General features: G+C 47.5%; 1 protein-coding gene across 7 annotated transcripts in view; it reads left to right on the forward strand.

The window, feature by feature from the left end:
* The window catches only part of Abcc5 (ATP binding cassette subfamily C member 5), a 97,236-nt gene that overhangs the window by 59,861 nt on the left and 12,822 nt on the right, over positions 1–24,553 (forward strand). For all 7 annotated transcript variants that reach the window (XM_037209892.1, XM_028857571.2, XM_037209893.1 and 4 more), the window contains 10 exons: positions 667–810; positions 3,294–3,396; positions 6,214–6,398; positions 6,870–7,016; positions 7,969–8,098; positions 9,627–9,780; positions 9,863–9,991; positions 11,996–12,182; positions 13,777–13,866; positions 17,201–17,390. In XM_037209892.1, coding sequence (XP_037065787.1) covers positions 667–810; positions 3,294–3,396; positions 6,214–6,398; positions 6,870–7,016; positions 7,969–8,098; positions 9,627–9,780; positions 9,863–9,991; positions 11,996–12,182; positions 13,777–13,866; positions 17,201–17,390 — 1,459 coding nt within the window. The remainder of the gene's footprint in view (positions 1–666; positions 811–3,293; positions 3,397–6,213; positions 6,399–6,869; positions 7,017–7,968; positions 8,099–9,626; positions 9,781–9,862; positions 9,992–11,995; positions 12,183–13,776; positions 13,867–17,200; positions 17,391–24,553) is intronic.

Here is a 24,553-nt window from a genome sequence, read left to right on the forward strand (position 1 = left end):
CTCCATCAGTCTGTGAAGGCAGTCATCGCAGAGTCCTGCTCCACACGGTTGCCGTCTGAGCTGTCAAGTTCAGTCTGGGGCCCAGGTTCCCCTTCTGCTTCAGAAAACCCGTAAATTCTGTGTCCTTCTGCATGAAGTGAAAGGATTTGAATTGATTGTTAGTTTATATGAGACAGAGTCTCACAGTCTACCCCTGACCTGACATTCGATTTGTAGACCAGGCTGGCCTCAGCCATCTCTTCCTCCTGGCACAAAGGCCTGTGCCACCATGCTCATCCAGAATTTGAAATTTAATGGGATTTTGTGCAGCTCCATCCTCAGAACACATAAGAACTACTATCTGGCCTGTGTACAGGATGCAGTAAACTAAAGCAGAGGCTGTCGGCCTTGAGACTGTTCACACTGAGGACTGGCAATTCTGTGTGGTGGGGGTCGGGGGGCTGGGGAGGGAGGAGTATGGGGGGGGGTCTGCTCCGTGCAGTCAGGTCTTGGTCCACTTTATGCCAGGAGTATCTCTCCCCCTCATTTTGACAATCTGAAATATCCTCGAGTTGTCAAGTGGCAGCCAAACCATCTCTGGTTGAGACATACCCAGTGAAGATTGGGTGTTGGAATGTATTTGCATAAATATCAGCAATTCCGTGTTGTCCTGGCCCTTGTCTCCAGTACCTCGTTGATTGTGATGAAGTGATCTTCATGAGAGAGGGCTGTATCACAGAAAGAGGCACCCATGAGGAGCTGATGAACTTGAATGGAGATTATGCCACTATTTTTAATAACCTGTTGCTGGGAGAGACACCCCCTGTTGAGGTAAGGTTTGCTGGGTTTATACGTCTCGTTTCTACCCAGGGAGGGAGACATGACACCTCCTCGGGAAGAACTCAGTTGAACTCTGTGTGCCGTGGTGTCCTATGACCAGACTTCTGTGCTGTGTTCACCTGTGGGAGAGCAGGAGGAGGGGTGAGAATTAGAGACTGTGTGCTAGTGTGTGGTCTCAGCTCGGCTCCTTAAACCTCGACTAGAGCAGTGTGAGACTCTCTCTGCATGTACCAGTGATCAAGGTGTCGGGAAGGGAATGAAATGCTGCATACATTTGGATGTGACCCATGGTATCTTGGATCCTGATTTGACACTTAGGTGCTCTGGTTACTGGGCTAAGTCCTTTAGATACCATTCATTCCATTAGATGCTTTATTTGAATGGTGCGGCCAGGCATGTTTTTCTCTCCCTTAGAGAGGAGGAAGCTGAGGCCCAGCTGAGTTGAGCAGCTTGCTGATAAGGGTGGTTTGATCCCAGGTTTCTTGGTATTTGCGCCCACCCACCCCCTGTGCAGCACCCAGAGGCCAGCTTTCCATGCCTTCACGCAGGCTCCAAGCTGGGGCACACGGCACGTGTAGAGCAGTCCCAGAGGCCTTGCTTCCTTCCTGACAGCGTCCCTGTTTCCTGGGGTCCTGAGAGTGACTCAGGCTGGGGTTCAAGCTGTCATGTTGCTTGCCAGGTTATTTTGAGACTGACGCAGGACGAAAGGATGTTCCTGGGACCCTCGAGTGGCTTACCTCAGCGTTTCACTTTTGTGATTTCACGTGCAGCGCAGCCAACTGTCCATAACTGATTTGTTAGGCCGTTTGGTAGACTTCTAGCCAGCCGTCCTGGGATCACCAGTGACATCTATAGAGACACTCTGATCCAGATTTAAGTTTTATGATCTGCTATGACTTCTGGGAAGCTTTGGACTCCCCAGATGTTGCCTCATTACTGTAGAGTTGGAGGGGGAAATCAGAAGGAGAGAAACTGATTGTCCAAGGAGCAAGAGATAGATACTGAACAGCTAGGATGTTAGCTGGGAAGCATGCTTCCTGAGTGTCAATTAAGAGGCCAGCAGGATGGCAGTGGATAATGGAACTGGATTCGTAAGCCTGGCCACCTGAGTTCAATTCCCAGAACCCACCAAGTTGTCCCCTGACCTCCACATGTGCCCATGGTGTGTGGACCCTGACACACAGTTACTTATAGTTGTTGTGTTGATTACTATGTAATCTGCTTCCCCCAGGAAGTGATCCACAGATGCTAATATCTTTTTAAACATGCCGTGCAGTGAATATATTCAGAGCCCTGTCTGCTTATCCAGATACAGCTCTAGCTAGATTTCATATTTTTAAATTTTCACTGTGTGTTTAGAAAGTCTAACTGGTAAACCTGCTGAGGATATGACATATCATGTAAAATTGAATTCAGTGACGTGTGTGGAGGAAATTTTCTGAAGATGCAGCAGGAACTTGGCAAGGGGCATTAAATAGGGTTTTTTGTTGGTGATGTTTTTGTTTTCTGCCTCAGATTCAGTTTGATGACTGCTGATTTATTAACTCTGTGCCCTGCTCTGGGTAGTTATGGCAGTAGGTGCTGAGTAGAGGGTCACCCTGTGTGGGACTCGCCTTGTCTTGGAAGGACGTCAGTTAGATACTGTAGGGCAGGCCGGTGCTTTGGTGCTCTCACAGGTAATTCTAACCAGATACTGCAGCGTGCCGAAGGAGTACTGGGGGAACGGAGCTTTACTGCAGAGGAGTGTAAATCGCCTTCAAAAGGTGTAATATTTGAACCCATCTGAACAGGGACGCCTGTGACTGAGATTGGAACAAGGAGGGGACTTAGCTTGGACAGAGGTTGAGGAATGGTGTGAGGTCGGTCAAGTGGGGCCGGAGAGTAGGAGCCATGGGAAGTAGTGAGAGAGGAACTGACAGCCGTGGGTGGGGGCCACAACGCAGAGATCCCGCACAAGCGAGCAGAGAAGTTTGGGGTTCTTCTGTGGTGGCAGAGGGAAATGGGGGTATCTCTGGATCTGAGTGAGTATGTGGCAGGTCACAGGTAGGAATGGAAGTGTCTTCAGTGCTACTTAATCACTGGGGCAAATTGAAGAATAATCTAGTACGCCTGCCTGGGTTTGCAGGCTAGGTCCTGAACGGCTTAGTGGAGAAGAAGTCAGTGGACTAACAGGGTAGGAACCTGAATCCCAAACGAGTGAAGGGGTTGAGTTAGTACGAGAAATTCGTGTAGATTATTGTAGGTGGCTTTCTTAAGAACGTAGGTGTGCCAGGCATGGTGTCTGGCCTGGGATCCTGAGTAGACCAGGGTCAGTGTGGGCTAGACACAGAAACCTGGTGTCAAAAGGAAGTAAGAACTTGGGCGTATCTTTTATTTGTATTACTAGCTCAATGAATGGTTCTCTAGTAGATCTCCTGTAGACATTGATCTGAAGGAACGTTGTGTGACTGGAGATTTTTTTTTAATGTTATTAGGTTAATTCAAAAAAGGAAGCTAGTGGTTCACAGAAGAAATCCCAAGACAAGGGCCCCAAACCAGGCTCAGTGAAGAAGGAGAAGGCAGTGAAGTCAGAGGAAGGTAAGCACATTTGTGAGAGTTCTGTTGGTCATTTATCAGGAATAATGCTGGGTGGAGATGGATGGTGTTTGATGCCATTGTGTGTCACACTTCTAAAATAATGAAGTTCCAAGGTCATATTAAGTGAGGGCCCTGGGTGTGCCCCAGCAAGGGAAGTCAGATAACCTTTGATCCTTTGCCTTTTCTGCAGACAAAGGGTGGAGTCAGTTGTGGGTAATCACAGCTGAGTCATCCTGAGTGAGCCTGCCTGCCTTCCAGTCACCTCTGTCCTTGAATTGAAATCCCAGTTAAAGCTGGGTGCCCAGCGTGCCTCATCCCCAGTCTGCGCCAGCCCAGGAAGCTTGCTGCCTGGTCCTGGTGCTGTTTGCAGAGCTCTAGAGGACTCACAGGCGGCAGTTCTTCTCCTGGGACTTCCTCGCCTGGGTCTCGAGAGTCTCAGAAGCTATTTGAAGGCATTTCAAATAGCTATGTGAGTCTCAGAAGGCATTTTCACGTTTGTGAATTTGAAGCATGTGTCTCCTTTGAGATCAGAAGGACAGGCAGTTTATCCAGTGATCTCTTTGTTGAGTCACCTCCTACCTAGTAACTGGAATCTTTTAGGACAAAAACCTGGGTTCTGGTAGCCCCAGTAAACTGTTCAGCCCCCAGTTCTGAGTACACCAAGTCACGATGAAAACAAAGAAAGGACATTTATTCAGCATGGCTACCTTTAGAAGAGGCACTGAGCTGTGGGAGGCCAGCTGGGAGACCAGTTCCCACATTTTACCCCAGGGTACTCTTGAGGAGAGAGGGATAAGAGATTTAGATAGAAGGATAGAGGGAAGAGAAACAGAAACACAGGATAGCCTCCGGAGGGCCTGGATCCTTATCCACCAGTCCCTTCTGTCTCTTCTAAAGGGCTACATATAGGAATGCCAAGGGGTGGAGCAAAAGACCTCCCCCAAGCACAGCCAAGTGCAGACCCTTCCAATCACCTGGTAACCACACACATGGTCAAGCAATCCTCCAATGCAGCCCTGCTGGCTGAGCTCAGATCTCACTAGGAAACCTTTATGGGCCCCCACACTGAGTGATGCCAAGTTCACCCCCAGAGTCCTGACATGAGCTTTCAGGTTAAACAGAGGGAGAATGGAACAAGTGGTCTGCAATTCCAGTCAGTGGTTCTTGCCCATCCTTGTCCTGGTTCTTGAGGGGAGCTGTCTGGTTTTTACAAGATGGTCATTTCTATTCCGTGGCGCAGCCCTGCTTGTACGGATAATTACCCTCCTGGGTGGAGAACTGTCTTTCTTGTGAGGTTTTGTTCTTCCTGGACAAAGGTCTAGGGTCATTCAGAGCTTCACCAGTCTGACCAAGAATAATCTTAACAAAGAGGCTTTTTATTTAGATACTAGATGGCTAGGGCTGCTCCTGGGACTCAGAATTCCTGGGATGTAGCATCAAGTCACAAAGAGTTGGGTTTATACGGCAAAGAAACATGAGGTTACATTACATCCATGTGCAGGCATACATCCTGCAATCGGAAGGTTCTATTTTGTTTAAGTGCAGTCACAAGCCCTTAGCAAGCATACATCTTGCAAGTGTTCTGGTTCTCTTGAATAAGCAGCTTTGTTTACAGAAGCAGAGCAGTGGTTAACATTGTGATTGTTTTCTTATATAAACTATCTTTCATAAACAACGGTTCCATTAAAATTGTACAAGACAGGATGGCCCTTAACATTCTTTAACATTCTAGGAAGCATCTGTCCTTGGCCCAGTGAGGCTTTTATATTAGAGGTAATTTTGTTTTCTAGACTTCTTGAGCACAGTGATTTAAACTTAAAACATAATGTTAGCCATCAGTGAAGGTTTAGGCCAGTGGCCTAATCTTTGTGCCTTCAGCCTTGAGGGGTTATGAAACTGGCTCTGCCATTGCATTTAGTACATGTGACATTGTCCTCAGTGAGGTTCTGAAAGGCAGGGACCTCTGTAGCCTCATCTTGTAGATGGTGCTGAAGAAATGTTCAATAAATGGGTGTTAGGATAGAGAGGGGGTAATTATTTTTTTTGAAATGGGGTTTCTCTGTGTGGTCATGGCTGTCCTGGAACTCGCTCTGTAGCCCAGGCTGGCCTCAAACTCACAGAGCTCTGCCTGGCTCTGCCTCCCGAGTGCTGGGATTAAAGGTGCCACCACATCCAGCCAGAGAGGAGGTAATTCTGATCTTTGAGGCTATAGGTTCTGTTATTCTGCTGCTGTATGCATGGCTTAGTTCTATGCAAAGGGAAATGCCCCAGAGGAGTAGAAGGAAGAGTTTAACTGGGGAAAACCGAGATTCACCGAGTAGACAGTTCCAAACCCCAGGGTCTGAAAACGCCTGCCGACACTGTGCTCCGGCATTTATGGAAAGAAGTTTAGAGTAGAAGCAATGTAACTGGCTGTAGCTTACCAGTTACCTCATTATTTGGCTATAGCTTAGCTAGTTAGCTTACGTACAGGCCAATTAGGTCTTCCTGCTGCCTACCAAAGCTGGTTTCTGTGACTAAACTCTGATGGATGGGTTGTTTGGGTGAGTGCAGCACCTCCCCACAGACACAGCAGCTTCCTACAGAGTTTTACTCCCTTCTTTTTTTGTTTGTTTGTTTGTTTTTTCAAGACAGGGTTTCTCTGTAGCTTTGGAGCCTGTCCTGGATCTCACTCTGTAGACCAGGCTGGCCTCGAACTCACAGAGATCTGCCTGGCTCTGCCTCCCGAGTGCTGGGATTAAAGGCGTGCGCCACCGCCGCCGCCGCCGCCGCCACCGCTGCCCCCTTCTAAGGTCATATTTCTTTTCCTCTTCCCAGGGCAGCTCGTGCAGGTGGAGGAGAAAGGGCAGGGCTCGGTGCCTTGGTCTGTCTATGGTGTCTACATCCAGGCAGCAGGGGGGCCCTTGGCTTTCCTGGTCATCATGGTCCTCTTCATGCTGAACGTGGGCAGCACTGCCTTCAGCACCTGGTGGCTGAGCTACTGGATCAAGCAAGGAAGTGGGGTGAGATGTCCGTTACTGGGAGTTCTGTGTCTGATAATGTGGCCTTGCCTCCCCCGTCCCTGACTGCTCCGAGGGAACTCTGTGCTTGCCACTAAAAAGAAGCATCAGAAACATCATGAGATAGCCCAGCAAAGTGCGTAGCTTTGTTCTGCATATCAGTTAACAGATAATTTAAAGGAGAGACGGCAGTGAGCAGGGACGCTCCCGGATGAGGATGCGTAATGTAGTCTGACAGAATGGAAAAGCCCCTGGCCACCCCAGGGGCTGTCAAGCCAGTCAGCACGTAGAACCGTGGTGTACAGTAAGTCGGTTCTTTGTGTTCACCCACTAGTAAGAAGAGGAGTGGGCAGCAAGGTTGCCTTGTGTTGGCCGTGACCGGGTCTGAGGTCATTCCCCGAGTTTCTGTCCTGGAGCTGAAAGTGACCTAGGTGTCTCAGGACTCTCACCCTGTGGTGCCTTCTCTCCAAACAGAACACCACGATATTTCAAGGGAACAGGAGCTCCGTGAGTGACAGCATGAGGGACAACCCCTTCATGCAGTACTACGCCAGCATTTACGCCCTCTCCATGGCCGTCATGCTGCTCTTGAAAGCCATTCGAGGAGTTGTCTTTGTCAAGGTACACCAGTGGGCGGGCAGTGGGCGGGCAGCGGGCGGGCTGTGGGCGGGCAGTGGGAGGGCTGTGGGCGGCAGCGGGAGGGCAGCGGGAGGGCAGCGGGCGGGCTGTGGGCGGGCTGTGGGAGGGCAGCGGGCGGGCTGTGGGCGGGCTGTGGGAGGGCTGTGGGAGGGCAGCGGGAGGGCAGCGGGCGGGCTGTGGGCGGGCTGTGGGAGGGCTGTGGGAGGGCAGCGGGAGGGCAGCGGGCGGGCTGTGGGAGGGCTGTGGGAGGGCAGTGGGAGGGCTGTGGGCGGGCTGTGGGAGGGCTGTGGGAGGGCAGCGGGCGGGCTGTGGGCGGGCTGTGGGTGGGCTGTGGTGCACCCTCCCCAGATCACGGGAAAGGCTTGGTGTGGCACATGTGTGCAGTGGGCAGGCTGTGGTGTACCCTCTCCCCAGATCATGGGAAAGGCTTGGTGGGGCACATGTGTGCAGTGGGCGGGCTGTGGTGTACCTCTCCCCAGATCATGGGAAAGGCTTGGTGGGGCACATGTGTGCAGTGGGCGGGCTGTGGGCGGGCTGAGGGCGGGCTGTGGGCGGGCTGTGGTGCACTCTCCCCAGATCATGGGAAGGCTTGGTGTGGCACATGTGTGCAGTGGGCGGGCTGTGGTGCACTCTCCCCAGATCATGGGAAGGCTTGGTGTGGCACATGTGTGCAGTGGGCGGGCTGTGGTGCACCCTCCCCAGATCATGGGAAGGCTTGGTGTGGCACATGTGTGCAGTGGGTGGCCTGATGAAATAACTTGGATCTCGTTGGTCTCAGGCTTTCCCTGTTAGTCGCCTGTGTCTTCTGACCGTTTGTACTTACCCCAGCACTGGGAATGGATGTCCTGCAGGGTGGTCACCTGCAGGAGTAGGAATTGACCCTCCTTGAATAACCAGGTCTCTGTGCCCTGATCATTTTGTCTCTGCTCCCAAGGGCACACTGAGAGCATCCTCCCGGCTCCATGACGAGCTTTTCCGAAGGATCCTTAGGAGCCCCATGAAGTTTTTTGACACTACCCCAACAGGAAGGATTCTGAACAGATTTTCCAAAGACATGGATGAAGGTATCCCTCACTGGTCCTTTCTTTCATGCTCTGGAGTCCAACCAGTGCTCGCTGCCTTTCCGGGTACCATCCCATACCCATCCCACTCCCCACCCCCCAAAATAAACGTGCAGCTTTGTCTCTCCTGAGACTGAGAACAGAGTCTGGCATTTGCATCAAGAATATTTTGAGCCAGGCGGTGGCAGCGCACGCCTTTAATCCCAGCACTTGGGAGGCAGAGCCAGGTGAATCTCTGTGAGTTCGAGGCCAGCCTGGTCTACAGAGTGAGATCCAGGACAGGCTCCAAAGCTACACAGAGAAACCCTGTCTCAAAAAAAAAACAAAAAAGAAAAAAAAGAGAGTATTTTGAATTCTCATTCTGCCTGTCTGACCTGAAGGTAAAGTCAGAGGGTCAAGTTGTGTGCTGCACCAGAACTCCAAGTTCTCCATCATCTGAATATAGTATCATCTCCTGACCTTTGCTGAGGACGCTAGTGCGGCAAACAGCAGTGGGTGTTTTATGTGCCTTGTCTTCGTCCACACGACAGCTGTTGATTTACCTGTTATATCCAGAAAGACTGAGTAATTTGCCCAGGATCAAGCAGCTATTGGGTGACCAAGCTGGGAAATGCACCCAGATCTTTTCACTTTAAAGTTACTGTTTTATCTACCACACGGTGGTCAACTTCACCGGAGGAGCTTCAGTAGGCCAGTGGAAGGAAGGCCGTGGCCAGAAGTAAAAGGACTGTAAGCAGACTCAGTATCAGAACTGGTGCATAATATGTTTCTACTTCTGCACACATGCGGGCACACTGTGTACATTTGCACAGACACATGTACACTCTGACATGCACACCTGTACAAACACACACATGAGCACATACATGTACATGCATGCACCGATTCACACACGCACACGCACACGCACACGCGCACACACACACACACACACACACACAGACAAAAGAGCTACAGCTTTCGGTTCCGTCCTTGACTGGAGTCTGTGGCAAAAGGGTTTTGAGTCTGAGGCTCCCTTGGCTGTATGCTAAGACCCTTTCTCAGAAAGAAGGGAAGAAAAGCAGCAGTGCTCCTGACATAGCCGTGTCCTCACGAAAAGAACTCGGCCCAAAGAACGGGGTGCAGGGGAGTAGCCAGAAAGACCCGCGCGGTGTTGCTGTTGAAGGTTCTGCACAGGTCTGATGCTTACATATGTCTAAGCTTTCCTTGTGTTGGCAAGAACATAGATGACCTGGCTTTCCTCTTGGCATGTTTGTTTTCCAAGTATTTTACATACGCATATGATCCTTTGTAGAGGGAGAGTTTAGCAGGAATAGGAAAAGCTGGGCCAGAGCAGGACGATGGAGGAGAAGACCACTCAAACACGAGCGACGGCTACTGAGTTTATTCTTCTTAGCTAAAACTGTTAAAGTTTTCTCACAGACTCGGGGATTTCATGGAGTCTTATTATCTATTTTTAAAACTATTTAGCTCCGTTTTCTGTGTTGTGGGTCCCAAGAGTCTGAAACTTGTTCTCTCGTGGTCTCCTCAGTGGACGTGCGCCTGCCGTTCCAGGCCGAGATGTTCATCCAGAATGTGATCCTGGTCTTCTTCTGTGTCGGAATGATCGCAGGAATCTTCCCATGGTTCCTGGTGGCAGTGGGGCCTCTTCTCATCCTCTTCGCAGTCCTCCACATCGTCTCCAGGTAAAGAGGACGCATGCATCGCCAGAGACAAGGCCATCGCTGCCAGTTTCTCCCCGGTGACACAGAACCCACTCTCTCCCAGGGTCCTGATTCGGGAGCTGAAACGCCTGGACAACATCACCCAGTCTCCTTTCCTCTCGCACATCACGTCCAGCATACAGGGCCTCGCCACCATCCATGCCTACAACAAAGGGCAGGAGTTTCTACACAGGTGAGTGTTGTGGGGTCCCCAGGCTTTGGAGGGGAGCTGGCTGGCGTCTCAGCTGTTACAGTTGCCGTTAGAGGCCATTCCAGGCCAGAGCTTGGGGTCAGAAAGCTCATCCCAAAAGGTGTTATTGATGCATCCAAACTGTCTCAGATTTAAACTCAGCCACTTGGTAAGACCTTTTCTGAGAAAATGAAACAACAGAAACACAGCCCAGAGCAAGTGTGGATCTATGACATGCTGCTCTCTGAGAATGTGTGTGCACATTTAGATATCTCTGGAAGAATATGGAAGGAATAGGAGGAATTTGGAAGGAACTGGGGACCCAGAGATTGGTAAGAAAAAGACTGGCTTTTTTGTAGTGAGCCTTTTAAAACTTGTATAGCACTTGTTATACAAGGGTGCAGAGATCCCCTGAACCCCTGTAATTGCCAGATGAGCATGGCATGGCAGCCACCTGGAATGTGAGCCTTAAAAGGCTAAGACAGAAGATCCCAGAGTAAGCTGGTAAGGCAGACTAGCCATGTCTGAATGTTCTAGGTTTGATTGAGAGACCCGGCCTCAGTAAATAAGGTGAAAGAATGATCAAGGAAGATTCCTCAAGCCTCCACAGGCTCACGTGTTCACACATGTGCCCTCACATATACCCTCTGTACACAGACAGACACATGAAAAAAAACTTAAAATCCCTGCCTCCCTTTCTTGTTTGTGTGTGTGTGTGTGTGTGTGTGTGTGTGTGTGTGTGTGTGTGTGTGAATGTGTGTGTGTGTATGTGTGAGCATGCATACACGCACATGTGTATATTACCTATTAAAGTAAAAATTAAGTCATTTCTCATGAAAATGGTAGAGGAAAACAGGTTAGAAAAAATTACTCTAAAGGACTCAGAAAGAGCCGTCCTGACTGAAGATAATGTCCTGTAGTGTTTTCTTGGGAGGAGTGGTCCAATGTTAACGTCTGAGATTCTACATTTTCTTCATCTTTTTTTTTTCTCATTGTATTTTTTCTGAAGATTTTACATTTTACTATAAGGAGGAAAGTTGTTTTTGTTTTTTAAGCAAAACACAGGTGCCGAGCAGAACTTCCTGTGTGGCGCTCTGCTTCCCGGTGGTGCCGAGCCTCCTCGCGATTGCAGCGACATGTGTCCGCGGCGGACGCTGCCTGCCTCTCTCCAGCTGAACTTCAGCCACTGCTTCTGGCTCTGTAGCCTTGGGAAGCAATTTCCCTCTGCAGGCCTGTGTCCGCACACTCAGCATTGACCCTGCAGTCGCTCTGAGGGTTTCTTTTTCCCGGTCTTGGACTATGTCTGCTGCTCGCCTTTAAAGCCTCGTGCTTTGAGGAAACGACCCCTGACCTGAACTTTCTCTAAAGTTCAGCACAAGCCTTTGGATTCGGCCTCTTTGCCCACGTTTCTCATGGTAGATGTTTCTCCCTCAAGTCTTCAGGTTTTTGTTTTTGTTTTTAATGTTATTTACGTGTGTGTGTGTGTGTGTGTGTGTGTGTGTGTGTGTGTGTGTTTGAATGAGTTTATGTATACCCTATGCATAGCAGGAATCCCAGGAGGCCAGAGAGGGCATCAGGTCTTCTGGAACTGTATGTAGTTACATATTGTTGTGAGCTGCCTTGTGGGTATTGAGAACCAAACCCAGTTCCTCTGCGAGAAGAGCTGCTGAGCCATCTCTCCAGGCCCTCGGTTTTTACTTTTTTAAAGTCATGGTCTTACTGTGTTTGCTGGTCTGGAACTGTTTAGACCAGGCCGACCGAAAACTCACAGATCACCTGCTTCCACTTTTCTAAGTGCTGGGATTAGAGGCAGCACCCCCACACTGCCCTCCCTAACATCTCTAGTGTGGGTTTCAGTGCTTCTCAGAGGGTAACTCACATCAGAACACCCGTGCCCTCTCATGTGAGCCCTGTTTGCCCTGCACTCTGGTCCACGGCAGGTTTGACGTTAGCCCGTGAGTCGGATCGTATGGTCTTCACTCACCATTGCCGTTCTCGTCCTCACAGGTATCAGGAGCTGCTGGATGACAACCAGGCTCCTTTTTTCTTGTTCACTTGCGCGATGAGGTGGCTGGCAGTGCGGCTGGACCTCATTAGCATCGCCCTGATCACCACTACCGGGCTGATGATTGTCCTCATGCATGGGCAGATCCCCTCGGCCTACGCGGGCCTCGCCATCTCCTATGCTGTGCAGGTCAGTGTCCGGCCTGGAGGCCTTTGACACTGGGGAAGGGTGTGGGGACGAGTCTATCGATAGACTCCAAAATTAAAATAATCTGCTGTGTGTAGTAAAGAAATACATGCATTTGTTTGTTTGTTTTGAGACAGGGTTTCTTGGTGTAGTCCTGGCTGTCCTGGAACTCAGTATGCAGACTGAGCAGGCCTCGAACTCAGAGATCAGCCTGCCTCAGTTCCTTGAGTTCTGGGTTAAAGGTGTGTGCCACCATATCTGGCAGAAATATACGCCTTCGATCCCAGCAGTTGGTAGGCAGAGACAACTGCATCTCTATGATTTTAGGCCAGCCTGGTCTACATAGCAAGTTCCAGGACAGCCAAAAAGGACCCTGTCTAAAAAAAGGCGGGGGGGGGGGGGGGAGCAGGAGATACATGTTATCTTCATAAAGAAGCATTTAAAAGTGACTTTGTAATTACCGATGTTTTTACCACCCTCTCATCTCTGGCATCTGCTAGTTTTCTGAGTGTTATACCATTCCCCATTTGCTGCTTGTATCTACTTTCTGTTTTGGACTTTTGCTTTTCCCAATATTATATGCATAAGCTTTCTCAACCCTAGAGATGATTAACACTCAAATAGCTCAAGATAAATTTAAGAATTTGACCACTGACTACTTAAAGATGTTTTGACGTCAGTCCACACAAGTAATTTCTATTAAAGTTTAAAAGTAAAAAGTTTAAAAGTGGTATTGGAGTTGGGTTTTTTGGTATTTTTAATTTTTATGTACATTGGTGTTTTGCCTGAATGTGTTTCCGTATGCAGGTGTTGGATCCCCAAGAATAGGAGTTATAGACAGTTTTGAGCAGCCAGCGCTCTTAACCACTGAGTCATCTCTCCAGCCCTGGAGTTGTACTTTTTAGTCTATCATGGTAGAATGTTGGGGCTCTGCTTCCTCGTACTGTGGGGGTAGAACTGGGAGGAGTCACTGTGCATGAAGCAATGGTGACCATAAATGTGTTAAGATGGAGTTTCGGCACAGAGGTGTTTATCGCACTACTGTACTCTTGTGTGGTTTTGGCTTCTTTTTCATATTGTAAAGATAAAACTAAGGCAGCAGATGAGCTCCAGAGTGCTGGGTCTCCCCGGATGCCCCAGTGTCTGCCTAGGCCTGCTAGCTGCCAGTGTGCCATGTAGTCAGCTGTCTGAGGTGCTTGGGGCTGTGCATTTTCTTTCTTCACGGTGTTGTCTCCTATGGCACTTTCCGGAAGCATTTTCAATAGTTGCTCACAGGTTGGAATCTCCATTTGTTCTGGTTGCCACAAACTGAGGTAAAGTAGGTGGTTCAGAAGTTACACAAAGTAGCTGGCTAGAAGGCCTTTGGGTCCAAGAATACAGTGACCCAAGAGTATGGTGCACCTGTTTGCACTAAGTACTGTGTTTGATGAGGTGCTGGGTGTGGTGTTAAGTGGAAGAAAACCCCTGGGCCCTGAAACCTCGTGCTGCATGTACGAGCTCTGGAGGTTGGTGTGTTGGCCCTGCAGGGGTCGGGAGTTCTCTCGCTGCCTGCCCTGTGCTGATACACAGTCTCTTGGTTTTTGTTTCCCATTTTCAGCTAACAGGACTGTTCCAGTTTACAGTTAGACTGGCGTCTGAGACAGAAGCCCGATTCACTTCCGTGGAAAGGATCAACCACTACATAAAGGTGAGGCTGCTGCAGCCTTTCTGGTCCTGGATGTCGGTCATGGATGTCGGGTGAGGCAGATCCTTGCCTCCTCCACCTGTCTTATCTCCACTTAAGATCATCAGCGTCTCAACAGTGTGTTTGGAATAGAACAGGGAATACCCTAAAAGTTCCCAAATAGACTGATAAATTCTGTTTAGTTGGAAAACTCATGTTCCCTGGCTGATTTCTATAGCTAACAGGGACACATTCAGAAATCTTGTATGGTTTTAAACAGTGTAAAGAAAATGTTACGTTGGCTGAACTGAAAGACAAGATGATAATAATGATGATGATGATGATGATGATGATGATGATGATGATAATAATAATAATAATAATAATAATGGGCAGTGGTGGTGCATACCTTCAAGCCCAGCACTCAGGAGGCAGATGCAGGTGGATCTCTGAGTTCAAGACCAGTCTGGTCTACAGAGAGAATTCTAGGCCAGCCAGGGTTACACAGAGAAACCCTGTCTCCAAAACTCAAAGGAAAAAGTACACCATTTTTTATATTTATTTTTGAGATCGTATTTTAATTACATTTCTCCCTTCCCTTTCCTCCCTTCCTATTCTCCCCCCATACACCCCTCCCACTCTCCCTCAAGTTCATGGTATCATTTTTCATCATTTGTAATTGCATGCAATATGTATTTGTATGTACATATATATTCCCAAATAGAACCTGTTGGGTTCATATAATGTTAGTTGTGTGTGTGTTTTTAGGACTGACTGTTGGGCACTGGAAACCCAGTTGGTGTGCTCTTCCCTAGGGAGGGCCACCTTGAACGACCAGCTTCCCTCCATGGCCTGTAGTCCTTGGTGGAGGGCTGAGGCCTCCTGGGCCTTCCCTGTGCAGTTAGGCATGTTCTTGGTGTCGTCCTTGTTCAGCTCATGTTTGGGGCGTCATATCGGTGAGACTTCATGGCATAGCTTTCTGGATGTTTCTAGAGACACAGCCTCACAGCAAAGCCTCCAATCCTCTCTGGCTCTCAGTTTCTGCCTCCTCCTCCACAGTGTTCTCCGGGGCTTAGGTGTGGGCGTGTTTTGTAGATGTGCCCACTGGGACTGGTCCTCAGGGAAGGGGCATTCAGGTCAGTTTCAGCTCTGGGGCCTCTGGGCCCTGTTTCTGAAGTGCAAACCAAATATCATTTTACTTAGTCTTGTCTCGTTGTCCTTCACCAAGGTGGAGGGTCCCTTGCCAAGCATTTTGCAGAGATTAGCATGGGTCTCATCTCTGGAGGTGAATGTCATTGGTCTGAGGTCGGGGCTGGGCTCTATAGTGTTAAAGCTGCATGGAGAATTCTAATCTGTATTCACAGGTTAGAAGCTAGGTTTGGCTGTTACTGAGAATGTTGGCCCTTCCCACCCTCCCTCAGGAGTCTCTCAGTTTTGCCGTGAGATTGTGTCTGGCTGGTGTCCTCGCTGAACTCTTAAGTGTGATTTTATGTAGAAAGCAGCATTGCAGGTGGCAGTGAAGATTTCCAGGGTTGCTCATTTCTCAAGATCTCCTGTTTTGTAAACCACAGCATTTACACCATTGCTCACAGTGCAGGAAACATTTCACGTTCCAAATAACTGATGATATTCAGGCAGTTTTGAAGAACTCTTCTGCTTGAAAACTTCCATGTTCCAACAGAAATGTGTGTCTTCACTGATTTGAAAATGAACTGTGTTAGTTATCAGAAGATACTGTTTACTTACTATTCTTTCGATACAGGGTCTTTCTGTGTAGCTCAGGCTAGCCCTGAAGTCATGATGCTCCTGCCTCAGCCTCCCCAGTGTGGGCTTTACAGGCTTACACCACCATACCTGGCTTACTTATGAGATTTTTTTTAACATTTATTTATTTATTCATTCATATATCTATTTATTTGTGTTTGTATATATGTGTGTGGGCACACATGCCACAGTGTACGTGTAGAGGTCAGAGGATAACCTGTGGGAATTGGTTCTCTCTATTATACGGGTTCCAGGGATCCGATTCAGATTGTCAAGCTTGGCAGCAAACACCTCTACCTGCCAACCATCTTGCCAGCCACTATCAGACATTTCACCTTTTTCTGTTATTTTCACTATTTATTTATTGAGACAGGTATTAATTTATTCACATATGTATGTATGTATTTATTGAGACAGAGTTTTTCTCTGTGTAGCTCTGGTTGTCCTGGAACTCTGTAGACGAGGCTTGAACTCATAGATCTGCCTGCCTCTGCCTCCAAGTGCTAGGATTAAAGGCGTGGGCCACCACCACCCGGCTTTAGCAGGTGTTTCTCAAAGGAAACAAATGAGTGTTCTCATACAGAGTTCAGATAGCTGTGTGCTGTGTCTGGTAAGAGCTGTTCTTTATGCTTGGCTGGTGCTTTGTCCAGTGCTGTGGTCTACGGAGAGCATCTGTGTATAGCGTAGCATTGAGTAAATATTGCTCTTGGTGAGTCCTTTGCTGGAGAGAACAGGATGATAGACAGCGGTAGGCAGTGAGCCCTGCTCAAGCCAGTGATGGTTTGGGATTGTCTTCCTGATGCCACCCCGAAACACAGCCCAGATGCCTGCCCCAACACAGCAGCGCTGTCCTTCCAGCCATCACCCCACCCTACCCCAACCTTCCCCCCCAACAAGCACACGCACACACCCCAAATGCTGATTTGGTGCTCTTCACCTTAAAGGTATAAAACCAATGAGTACTTGCCAGAGAATTTTTTAAAACATGAGTGATGACCGCTAGGACAACATCACACAGAAGTTATAACACAGCTTTTGAAGCAGGAATGGGCTTCCAGGGCCAAACCCGTTCTGCACAGATTGAAAGTGAGGGACAGAGAGGTGAAATGGCCTATGTAGGTCATACTATGTGGTTGGCATCTCTAGGTCACCCTGCTGTGGGTGGCAAGCTGGAACTGCAGTCTGTATTTCTTGGATTGGCCAGTATATTAAGATGTTCAATAAATGTTAATTACCTTCACTTTGAATGCAGGCTAGTGGTATTCAGTTCATGGAATTCTGTTTCAAGTGGAATATTTTCAGTTAATTCCCGTGAAAATGTGTCAGGAAGTGGGAAGGCCTCACATTCCACCCTTAGGTTTTCCCTTGGTCCATGCAGTGTTGTGCAAGCAGACACTTGGAGACCACGGCTTAGTAGCCGTGTGCTGTGTCTCCATCTTGGTTGTTGGGGTGTGAGCATTTACTGTCAACATATTCTTTCAGACAAGGGTCTTTGAGACACGGTGGCGGCTGCCTTGGCTGCTGCTTGCCCTGTTTCCCCCTCTGGTCAGCTTTGCCGCTCCACAGGAATCTGACGCTCTCATTCTTTCCTCAGACCCTGTCTTTGGAAGCACCTGCCAGAATCAAGAACAAGGCTCCTCCCCCTGACTGGCCTCAGGAGGGAGAAGTCACCTTCGAGAACGCAGAGATGAGATACCGGGAAAATCTTCCTCTGGTCCTCAAGAAAGTGTCCTTCACCATCAAGCCCAAGGAGAAGATTGGCATTGTGGGCCGGACAGGGTCAGGTAAGGACCGCACTGGTCTCTGAATTTGACGTGATCCAGATTTAATCTCTGGGCAGCGCATAGCAGTTGTGGAAGATCACTTTCATCTTTACAAACCAAACCCCGGAGACACAAGTCATTACTGTCTTAGGCCCCTCTGAGACCAGGGTTTGAAGTTTGCTTTTGGCCTTGTTCTTGGGACAGACAGTGCTTTCTCAGAACAGACTACTTGGAGCGCGTGGCACAGTACAGTGGAAGAAAGCACCGTGAACCAGTTACCACAGATAGCACTGATGACATGTGGTGGGTCTCGGGTTAGTGATTTCCTATTACCACATGTATAAGTGTGGTCATTTTGTACACTGGTTTTGTGGCTTTTATTTATTTATTTTATTTTATTAAGACCCATCAGTGTCTTGCCTTGTTACTTAATGGTTGTTATGTAGCATAACACCCCATTTATTTAATGGATGGACCATAATTTACATTTAACCATCCCAAATTTGTAGCGAATTGAACCATTTCTGATTGTTTTTGAGTAGAAGACGTCACTGTGGCTCCCATTTGTCAGAAGCATGGGCGACTGTAGACAAGGGGCTTGTGTTCCCTTCAAGGCAGAAATGGTTTTCTCAATTTGGAACCAAGCCTGGTGGCACATTCTAAAATCTTAGCACTAAGGAACCTGAGGCAGGAGGATCACTGCAAGTTCAAACCAGGCTTGGGCTGTATAGACCCTGTCTCAACAGAAGCAAAATAAATTGCCTTTCTTGTTTAGCATTTTATATCACTTTTATTCTTAGACATGTGTTACTTTGTGTTATGGCAGCATTTCCTCTTAATACCAAGGCCAGGGGAGTGTAAGCAGGTCTTCTGGTTGTAGCAGTCATTCGGTTCTAGACCTGTCTTTCCACCTTGGCCAGGTTCTCCAGTTGTTTCAGGAGATAACCGTGAAGAGTGCTGCATTAGGTTTCTAGTAAAGACTGAAGTAATGCCAGGCCCAAGTGCAGGTCTGTGTTTCCAGTTACTAGGGAGATCAGGAAGAGGGATTTTGAATTCAAGGTCAGTCCAGATAAGGGCTAGCTCAAAGTAAAGCATCTGTGAAAGGGCTGGAGCTGCAGTTTGGTGGCAGATGCTTGCCATGTAAATAAGAGGCATAAATTCAGCACCCGGTTCCCCTCTACCCTACAGACAAGCTGAAGTAATTCTCTATTACTTTTCCTTTCAAATGACACTCAAAGATCGTCTTCTCTAACCTGTTTATTTCCAGGCTCCATGCTCCCTGGCTTCAAACCATGTCTGGGATGATCTTAACTCTGAGAGTAAAGTCAATCTAGAATTACAGTGTCTGCCTGTCACTCAGCATTGAACTTACCATTTCATCCACCATCCTGCTGCTCTGCCTTAGTTTTTTTCTTTCTTTGTTTTTTTACGTTTTATAAAATCTTTTTTTTTTTTTTTTTTTTTTTTTTTGGTTTTTTTTTTTTGGTTTTTCGAGACAGAGTTTATCTGTGTAGTTTTGCGCCTTTCCTGGATCTCACTCTGTAGCCCAGGCTGGCCTTGAACTCACAGAGATCCGCCTGGCTCTGCCTCCCGAGTGCTGGGATTAAAGGCGTGCGCCACCACCGCCCGGCTATGTTTTATAAAATCTTTATTGACAAATAATTCACATAGTATACAATTTGCCTGTTTGCACAATTTGATAGACTTTAGTTCAGCATCCTCATAGGCCCATGACACCATTATCACTTTCTATTTTAGAACATTGCTGAGACGTGAGCCAAACTTCTACTAATCACTTCGCCTCCATAAACTCCTACTTTAACTGGAGGGCCAAAATATTTCTTGTTGTCTTCTGGAATCCATGTCAGTTTGAACCAGTATCTAATAGACCCCAGAAAGTTTGTTTCCTTTCCCACAATGTACAGTTACCATTGTAAAAGGCTGTAGGTCTCTCTGGTCAAGGATGGGAGAAAGGCTAACTAACAGTCAGCCTCTAGGCCCTTCCTCAGACGGACCTGGCTGTCCCTTCATTCACTGGGTTCTGGGCCTTCAAACTGACTCACGTCTGGATTAGTTCACAGGCTGAGATTCCTTATTGCTGTGATGCAGTATAGCTTTTCTTCCATTTGTTCAAGACTTTTCTGCTTCTACAGATCAAACAAAAATGCAGTAGACTTCTTATCTATTTCATATTTCAAAACACCACGATTGATCAGCCAAAGGTCCATACAAATCATGCCACGGTAAAAGTCACTTTGCTTGTGCTGCCCATTACTGGGCCAGGCCATAATGGACTGGCTTTGTCTGTGCCGCCCATAACGATAACTGCACTGCCCTTGTCTCTGGCAATCTGTGCTGCTACCTGGCCTCTGTTATTGGGGGGCCAGTTAAACCCATGGGACTTAGTTCATCCAGTTCAGTAGCCCCATCTCCAACCCTAAGGTCTGCTACAGGGAAAGAAGAATGAGGAAGTCTTTAGATGTACAGGTGGTTAGATTGGGGTTGATGAGGTGACATGAATGTCTTAGTCAGGGTTTCTATTGCTTCGATAAAACACCGTGACCATAAAGCAAGTTGGGGAGGAAAGGGTTTATTTGGCTTAGACTTCCACATTACTGTTCACCACTGAAGGAAGTCAGGACAGGAACTCAAACAGGACAGGAGCTGTTGTAGAGGCCATGGGGGGTGGTGGGAGCTGCTTACTGGCTTACTTTCCCTGGCTTGCTCAGTCTGCTTTCTTATAGAACCAAGGACCACCGGCCCAGGGATAGCACCACCCACCATGGACTGGGCCCTCCCCCATTGATCACTAACTGAGAAAATGCCTTACAGCTGGGTCTCATGGAGGCATTTCCTCAACTGAGGCTCCTTTTTCCGCTGATGATTCTAGCTTGTGTCAAGTTGACACACAAAACCAGCCAGTGCACATGAAGATAAAAGGAGACCTGCCTCTACAGAAGCACCTTATCATTTGTCAGACGGTCTCTTGGCAGGAGTGGAGATCGTGTGCCCAGATGTGGAGGGCTTGGTGTTCCATAGGCAGAAAAGGGAAATTTGGGGGTGGAAGATTCCCTCTGCAGCTGTTTTCCTCGGTCTCAGTGTTGTCAATACCAATGGAAGTATTTGATGATCTCATCAGAAACTTCCTCTATCCTCAACTGCCTGTAGATGTTATCATCTGCACACAGCTTTCTGGAGTCTCTTGGCTCACCTGAGGTTTCTGGGTTATTAGCCCTTTATTCCAGACCCAGAGGGCGTCAAAGGGAAGGGGGTGCTGTGTTTATTTTCTGTTTCATGCTGAATGGGGACAGAGTTGGGCTGTGGGGGTCTCTCTTCAAGATCTGTGCAGGGATAGGTTGGGTAGCAGGAGGAGAGTTTCAGCTTGTTGGCTGTGGTGGCCTATGCAGTTGCCCTCATTCCCCTTCCAGAGAAACCTTTGAAAATAGTCGATTAGACAGGGGCTGAGATACGAGAGTAAAATGAGATCAGAGTTAGAGGACCCTGTGGGGGACCTAGCCCGCATCCTAATGTGGAACTAGTAATGTCAACGATTTTATCCTGGAGGAACTTCATTAAAAAGTTTAAACAGCAGGGCAAAATGTTATATATGAGGATAATAAGGAAGGAAGGAGCGATGAGGGGAAGGAGCCAGAGTGAGAGGGAACTAAAAGCCCATCCATAGGAGGAGGCTCATACTGAATCTTGTCTGGTCCCTAGGTCTTTGGACCCCATCTGGAAGCAGTTTGGATTTGTGGGTACAGAAACATCATTGTTTCTGGAGGAGAGCACAGATCCCATCCTTAGCAATAGTCAGATCTAGTCCTCTTTAATTTTAGAGTATGGTAGCAGCCAAAGAATCAAGTTGATCCTGAAGGATGTTAAGCGGATCTGGAATGAGCTAGTGAGACAGAAAGTTAATTGATGAAAGAAGCCCTTAGCCCAGCGGATTTTAGTTGTGAATCCTTGAATTAGTTTTCAGTAGTTGTTCAGTCCACGAGGCTGGATGTCTTAGCTGGTCTTCAGTATATGCTGTAATCCCAAAGAAGTAGGCTCCAATGCCAGTGAAGGAATGGACTTGCTAGCAAGACAAAAGACGGCTTCCTTCTTCCACATCATTATATACTATATAATATATAGGGTTCTGGCGGAAGGTATGGCCTAGACTAGATCTGGATTAAAGGTGTGTCTCCCTACCTCAAAGATCCAGATTAGAAGTGGATCTTCTGACTTTAAGTAAAAATCCATCACAGGTATACCCTCCAATTTTGGATTTTAGTTAATTCCAGATGTAGTCAAGCTGACAACCAGGTTTAGCCATCACAGTCCCAGAAAAATGTCCAGAGTGGCAAGAAGAGGGATGAGTTGGATGGTTCATTAGTCCACTTTCAGAGGCCATTAGACTGCTGTTAAGGGTTTGGAGGCTGAAACCATTCTCTCTTGTGTTTGGCAAAAAGGGTGATGTAGAAGGGACAACAGTTGGAGAGTCTCAGAGGAAGGTTGATCTGAGGAGCCATGATAAAACATAACAGATGGCCAAGATCCAGAACACGAGACAGCCATGTGATGGCAGTATGCATCCTTGGAGTGTGTATTGTGAGTGAGGTAGCTAGATTTGGAATTGGTTTGTTCTTGTTTTTCCAACTTTTTGAGTTGCATCATTAAGCCATTTATTTGTGTAGTTTCTGATTTTTTAATGTAGGCACTTAGAGCTGTAAATTTCCCTTGTAGTGTGTCCCAGAAGTTTTATTGTGTTGTATTTTCTTTACATTTAGTTTCAGGAATTTTATTTCTTCCATGACTTCTTTGATCTTCTATTAATGGACAGTGTTTGTCTGTCTCTTTAAATCCAGTAGTAGATTTTTTTTTCCTAATGAAATTGAGTGCCTCAGTATTTGGTACATGTTTAAGATATTGATGTCATCTTGGTTAAATTTTCCATGATTAGAATGAATTGTTCCTTTGTCCTTTCTGATTAGTTTTAGTTTGAAGTCTATTTTGTCAGATATTAAGATAGCAATGACAGCTGGGCAGTGGTGACACGCGCCTTTATTCCCAGCACTGGGGAGGCAGAGACAGGTGAATCTCTGAGTTCAAGGACAGCCTGGTCTGCAGAGTTGAGTTCCTGTACAGCCAGGACTCCACAAAGAAACCCTGTCTCCAAACACAAACAAACAAACAAACAAACGAACAAAAAAATAGGGATGCCTTCTTGCTTCCTGGTCCCATTTGATTGGAGTACTTTTGTTCATCCTTTTACTCTAAGGCAGTGCCTCTCTTTAAAGCTAAGATGTGTTTCTAATAGGCTGCAGATAGATGGATCTTGTTCCTGCAGGGTATGTTAGGGTCCTGGAGAAGTCCCACAAAAGACCACCATTCATGTATGCAATCAGCAAGAGTGTTTATTATTCCAGCATGCTGGGGCCAATCATTCCTACACAAAGGCAAAATGGTGACAACCTTAGTAGAGGCTCTCAGACTCCTTTTAAAAGCAGCTAAGGAGAGTTCCTAGGGCAGTTAGGTTATTTCAGATATCATTGACTTAAGCAAGTGGCAGTCATACTAGTATGTTCTAATTGGCTATGGCTAGTCAGGGGCTGGTTAAGGCTACAGTTTTTCCATTTGGGGACAGGCCTGGACCAGTCGCAGGCTTTGTCCTTATTTGGTTATTACCTTGAGCTGTTGTGGAGGCTGGTTCAGGCCTGGTATTTGCTGTCTACCTTGTCCCTGCTGTTGGGGGCATTGAAGTTTGATTGTCCTTGGTTTATGGCTTCCTCAGTAACTGCTTGCTCAGTCTCAGGAAAGCGAAACTGAGGCCTGATCTCTGACAGAAGATTGGGCAGCCTCTTATGGCATCTTCTTGGTCCTCTCAGGGAACAGATCCATTATTTGGTCTAGATCCTCTATTTTATCTTTGAGAACTGATATTCTGTCTTCTGCCTGATTCATTCTATTTGTAAGGGTTTCCTTTGCATTTTCCAGTTGGGCTTTTGGGATTTTCAGTTCCATCCTTGTTGTGGTATGGGTCCTCTTCAGTGTTTCTATTTCCTAATTGATTTCCATTCTCTAGTTTTAAATTGTCTCCATCATTTACAGCAGCCATTTTTGTGTTTCTTTGGTCTTCACTCGGGCATTTATCAAGCCCTTTCCCCTTGATTCCATCCTCCGACGAGGTTATGATGGCTCCTGTGAGTCTGTGTCCTGTAGTTCACTGGGAATTCTCACTGGCAAGCATTTCTTCAGAACTGGTACGTTTTGGAGAAAAGACACAGACTTGATTTTTTCATATCGTTGGTGTTCCTGTGATGAGATCTGACCACATGAACATCCTTTATTATTTTGGTAGTTCTGAATTTGTTGCAGATGACACAGGCTCGGGGAGAAGAGATGATGTGGAGCTGGGTTGGATCTGGAGGTTGGAAATAGCTGGGGTGGGGTGAAATCAGGTAGGCAGAGGAGACTGGCGTTGACACAGGACATGCTTCCCGTCCCCAGCCAGGAGTGTGGCGTGGATAGGTCTGTGTGGAAAGGTTGACTGTGACGTGGGAGAGTCCTGTGGTTTGGGGGATAGGGAAGGAGGATCCTGCCCTCAGACTAGGCTACTGCACTGGTTGTGGGACCCAGGCTAGATCTGCAGGGTTGCAGAAAAGATGTGGCTGAGGTGGTCAGGGGAGCTCACCAGGATAGACCCTGGAGGAGGATGTGGGAAGTCTGTGTGTAGAGTTGGGTAGTGGAGGTGGTGTATTTAAATGGCTCACACTGTGGACTTCTAACTCCATTCCTCTAGGAGAGCCTTCAGAAACTGTAGGTATTGGCAAATTGCATAGTCTATTCAGATACTTAAAAAATACATCCTTGGGGCTGGAGATGGCTCAGTGGTTAAGAGCACCGGCTGCTCTTCCAATGGACCTGGGTTCGATTCCCAGCACCCACATAGCAACTCATAACTCACCTTCACATAGACATACATGTAGACAAAACATGGATGCACATGAAATAAAAATAATGAATAAATTATTAGAAGAAATCCATCCTTATGATTCTGTTTCTCTAGAGCCACTCCTGATACCACAACCTGTGTTAGCCAGGGTTCTCTAGTGGAGTAGAGTTGGTAGAATGGGCATCTGTGTACACGAGGTTTGTGAAGGGCGGTATTAGCTGTGGTCTGGCTGGTGCAACAATGGCTG

This window comes from Peromyscus leucopus, chromosome 12, assembly GCF_004664715.2.
Source record: "Peromyscus leucopus breed LL Stock chromosome 12, UCI_PerLeu_2.1, whole genome shotgun sequence".
In the NCBI taxonomy this organism is placed as follows: domain Eukaryota; kingdom Metazoa; phylum Chordata; class Mammalia; order Rodentia; family Cricetidae; genus Peromyscus; species Peromyscus leucopus.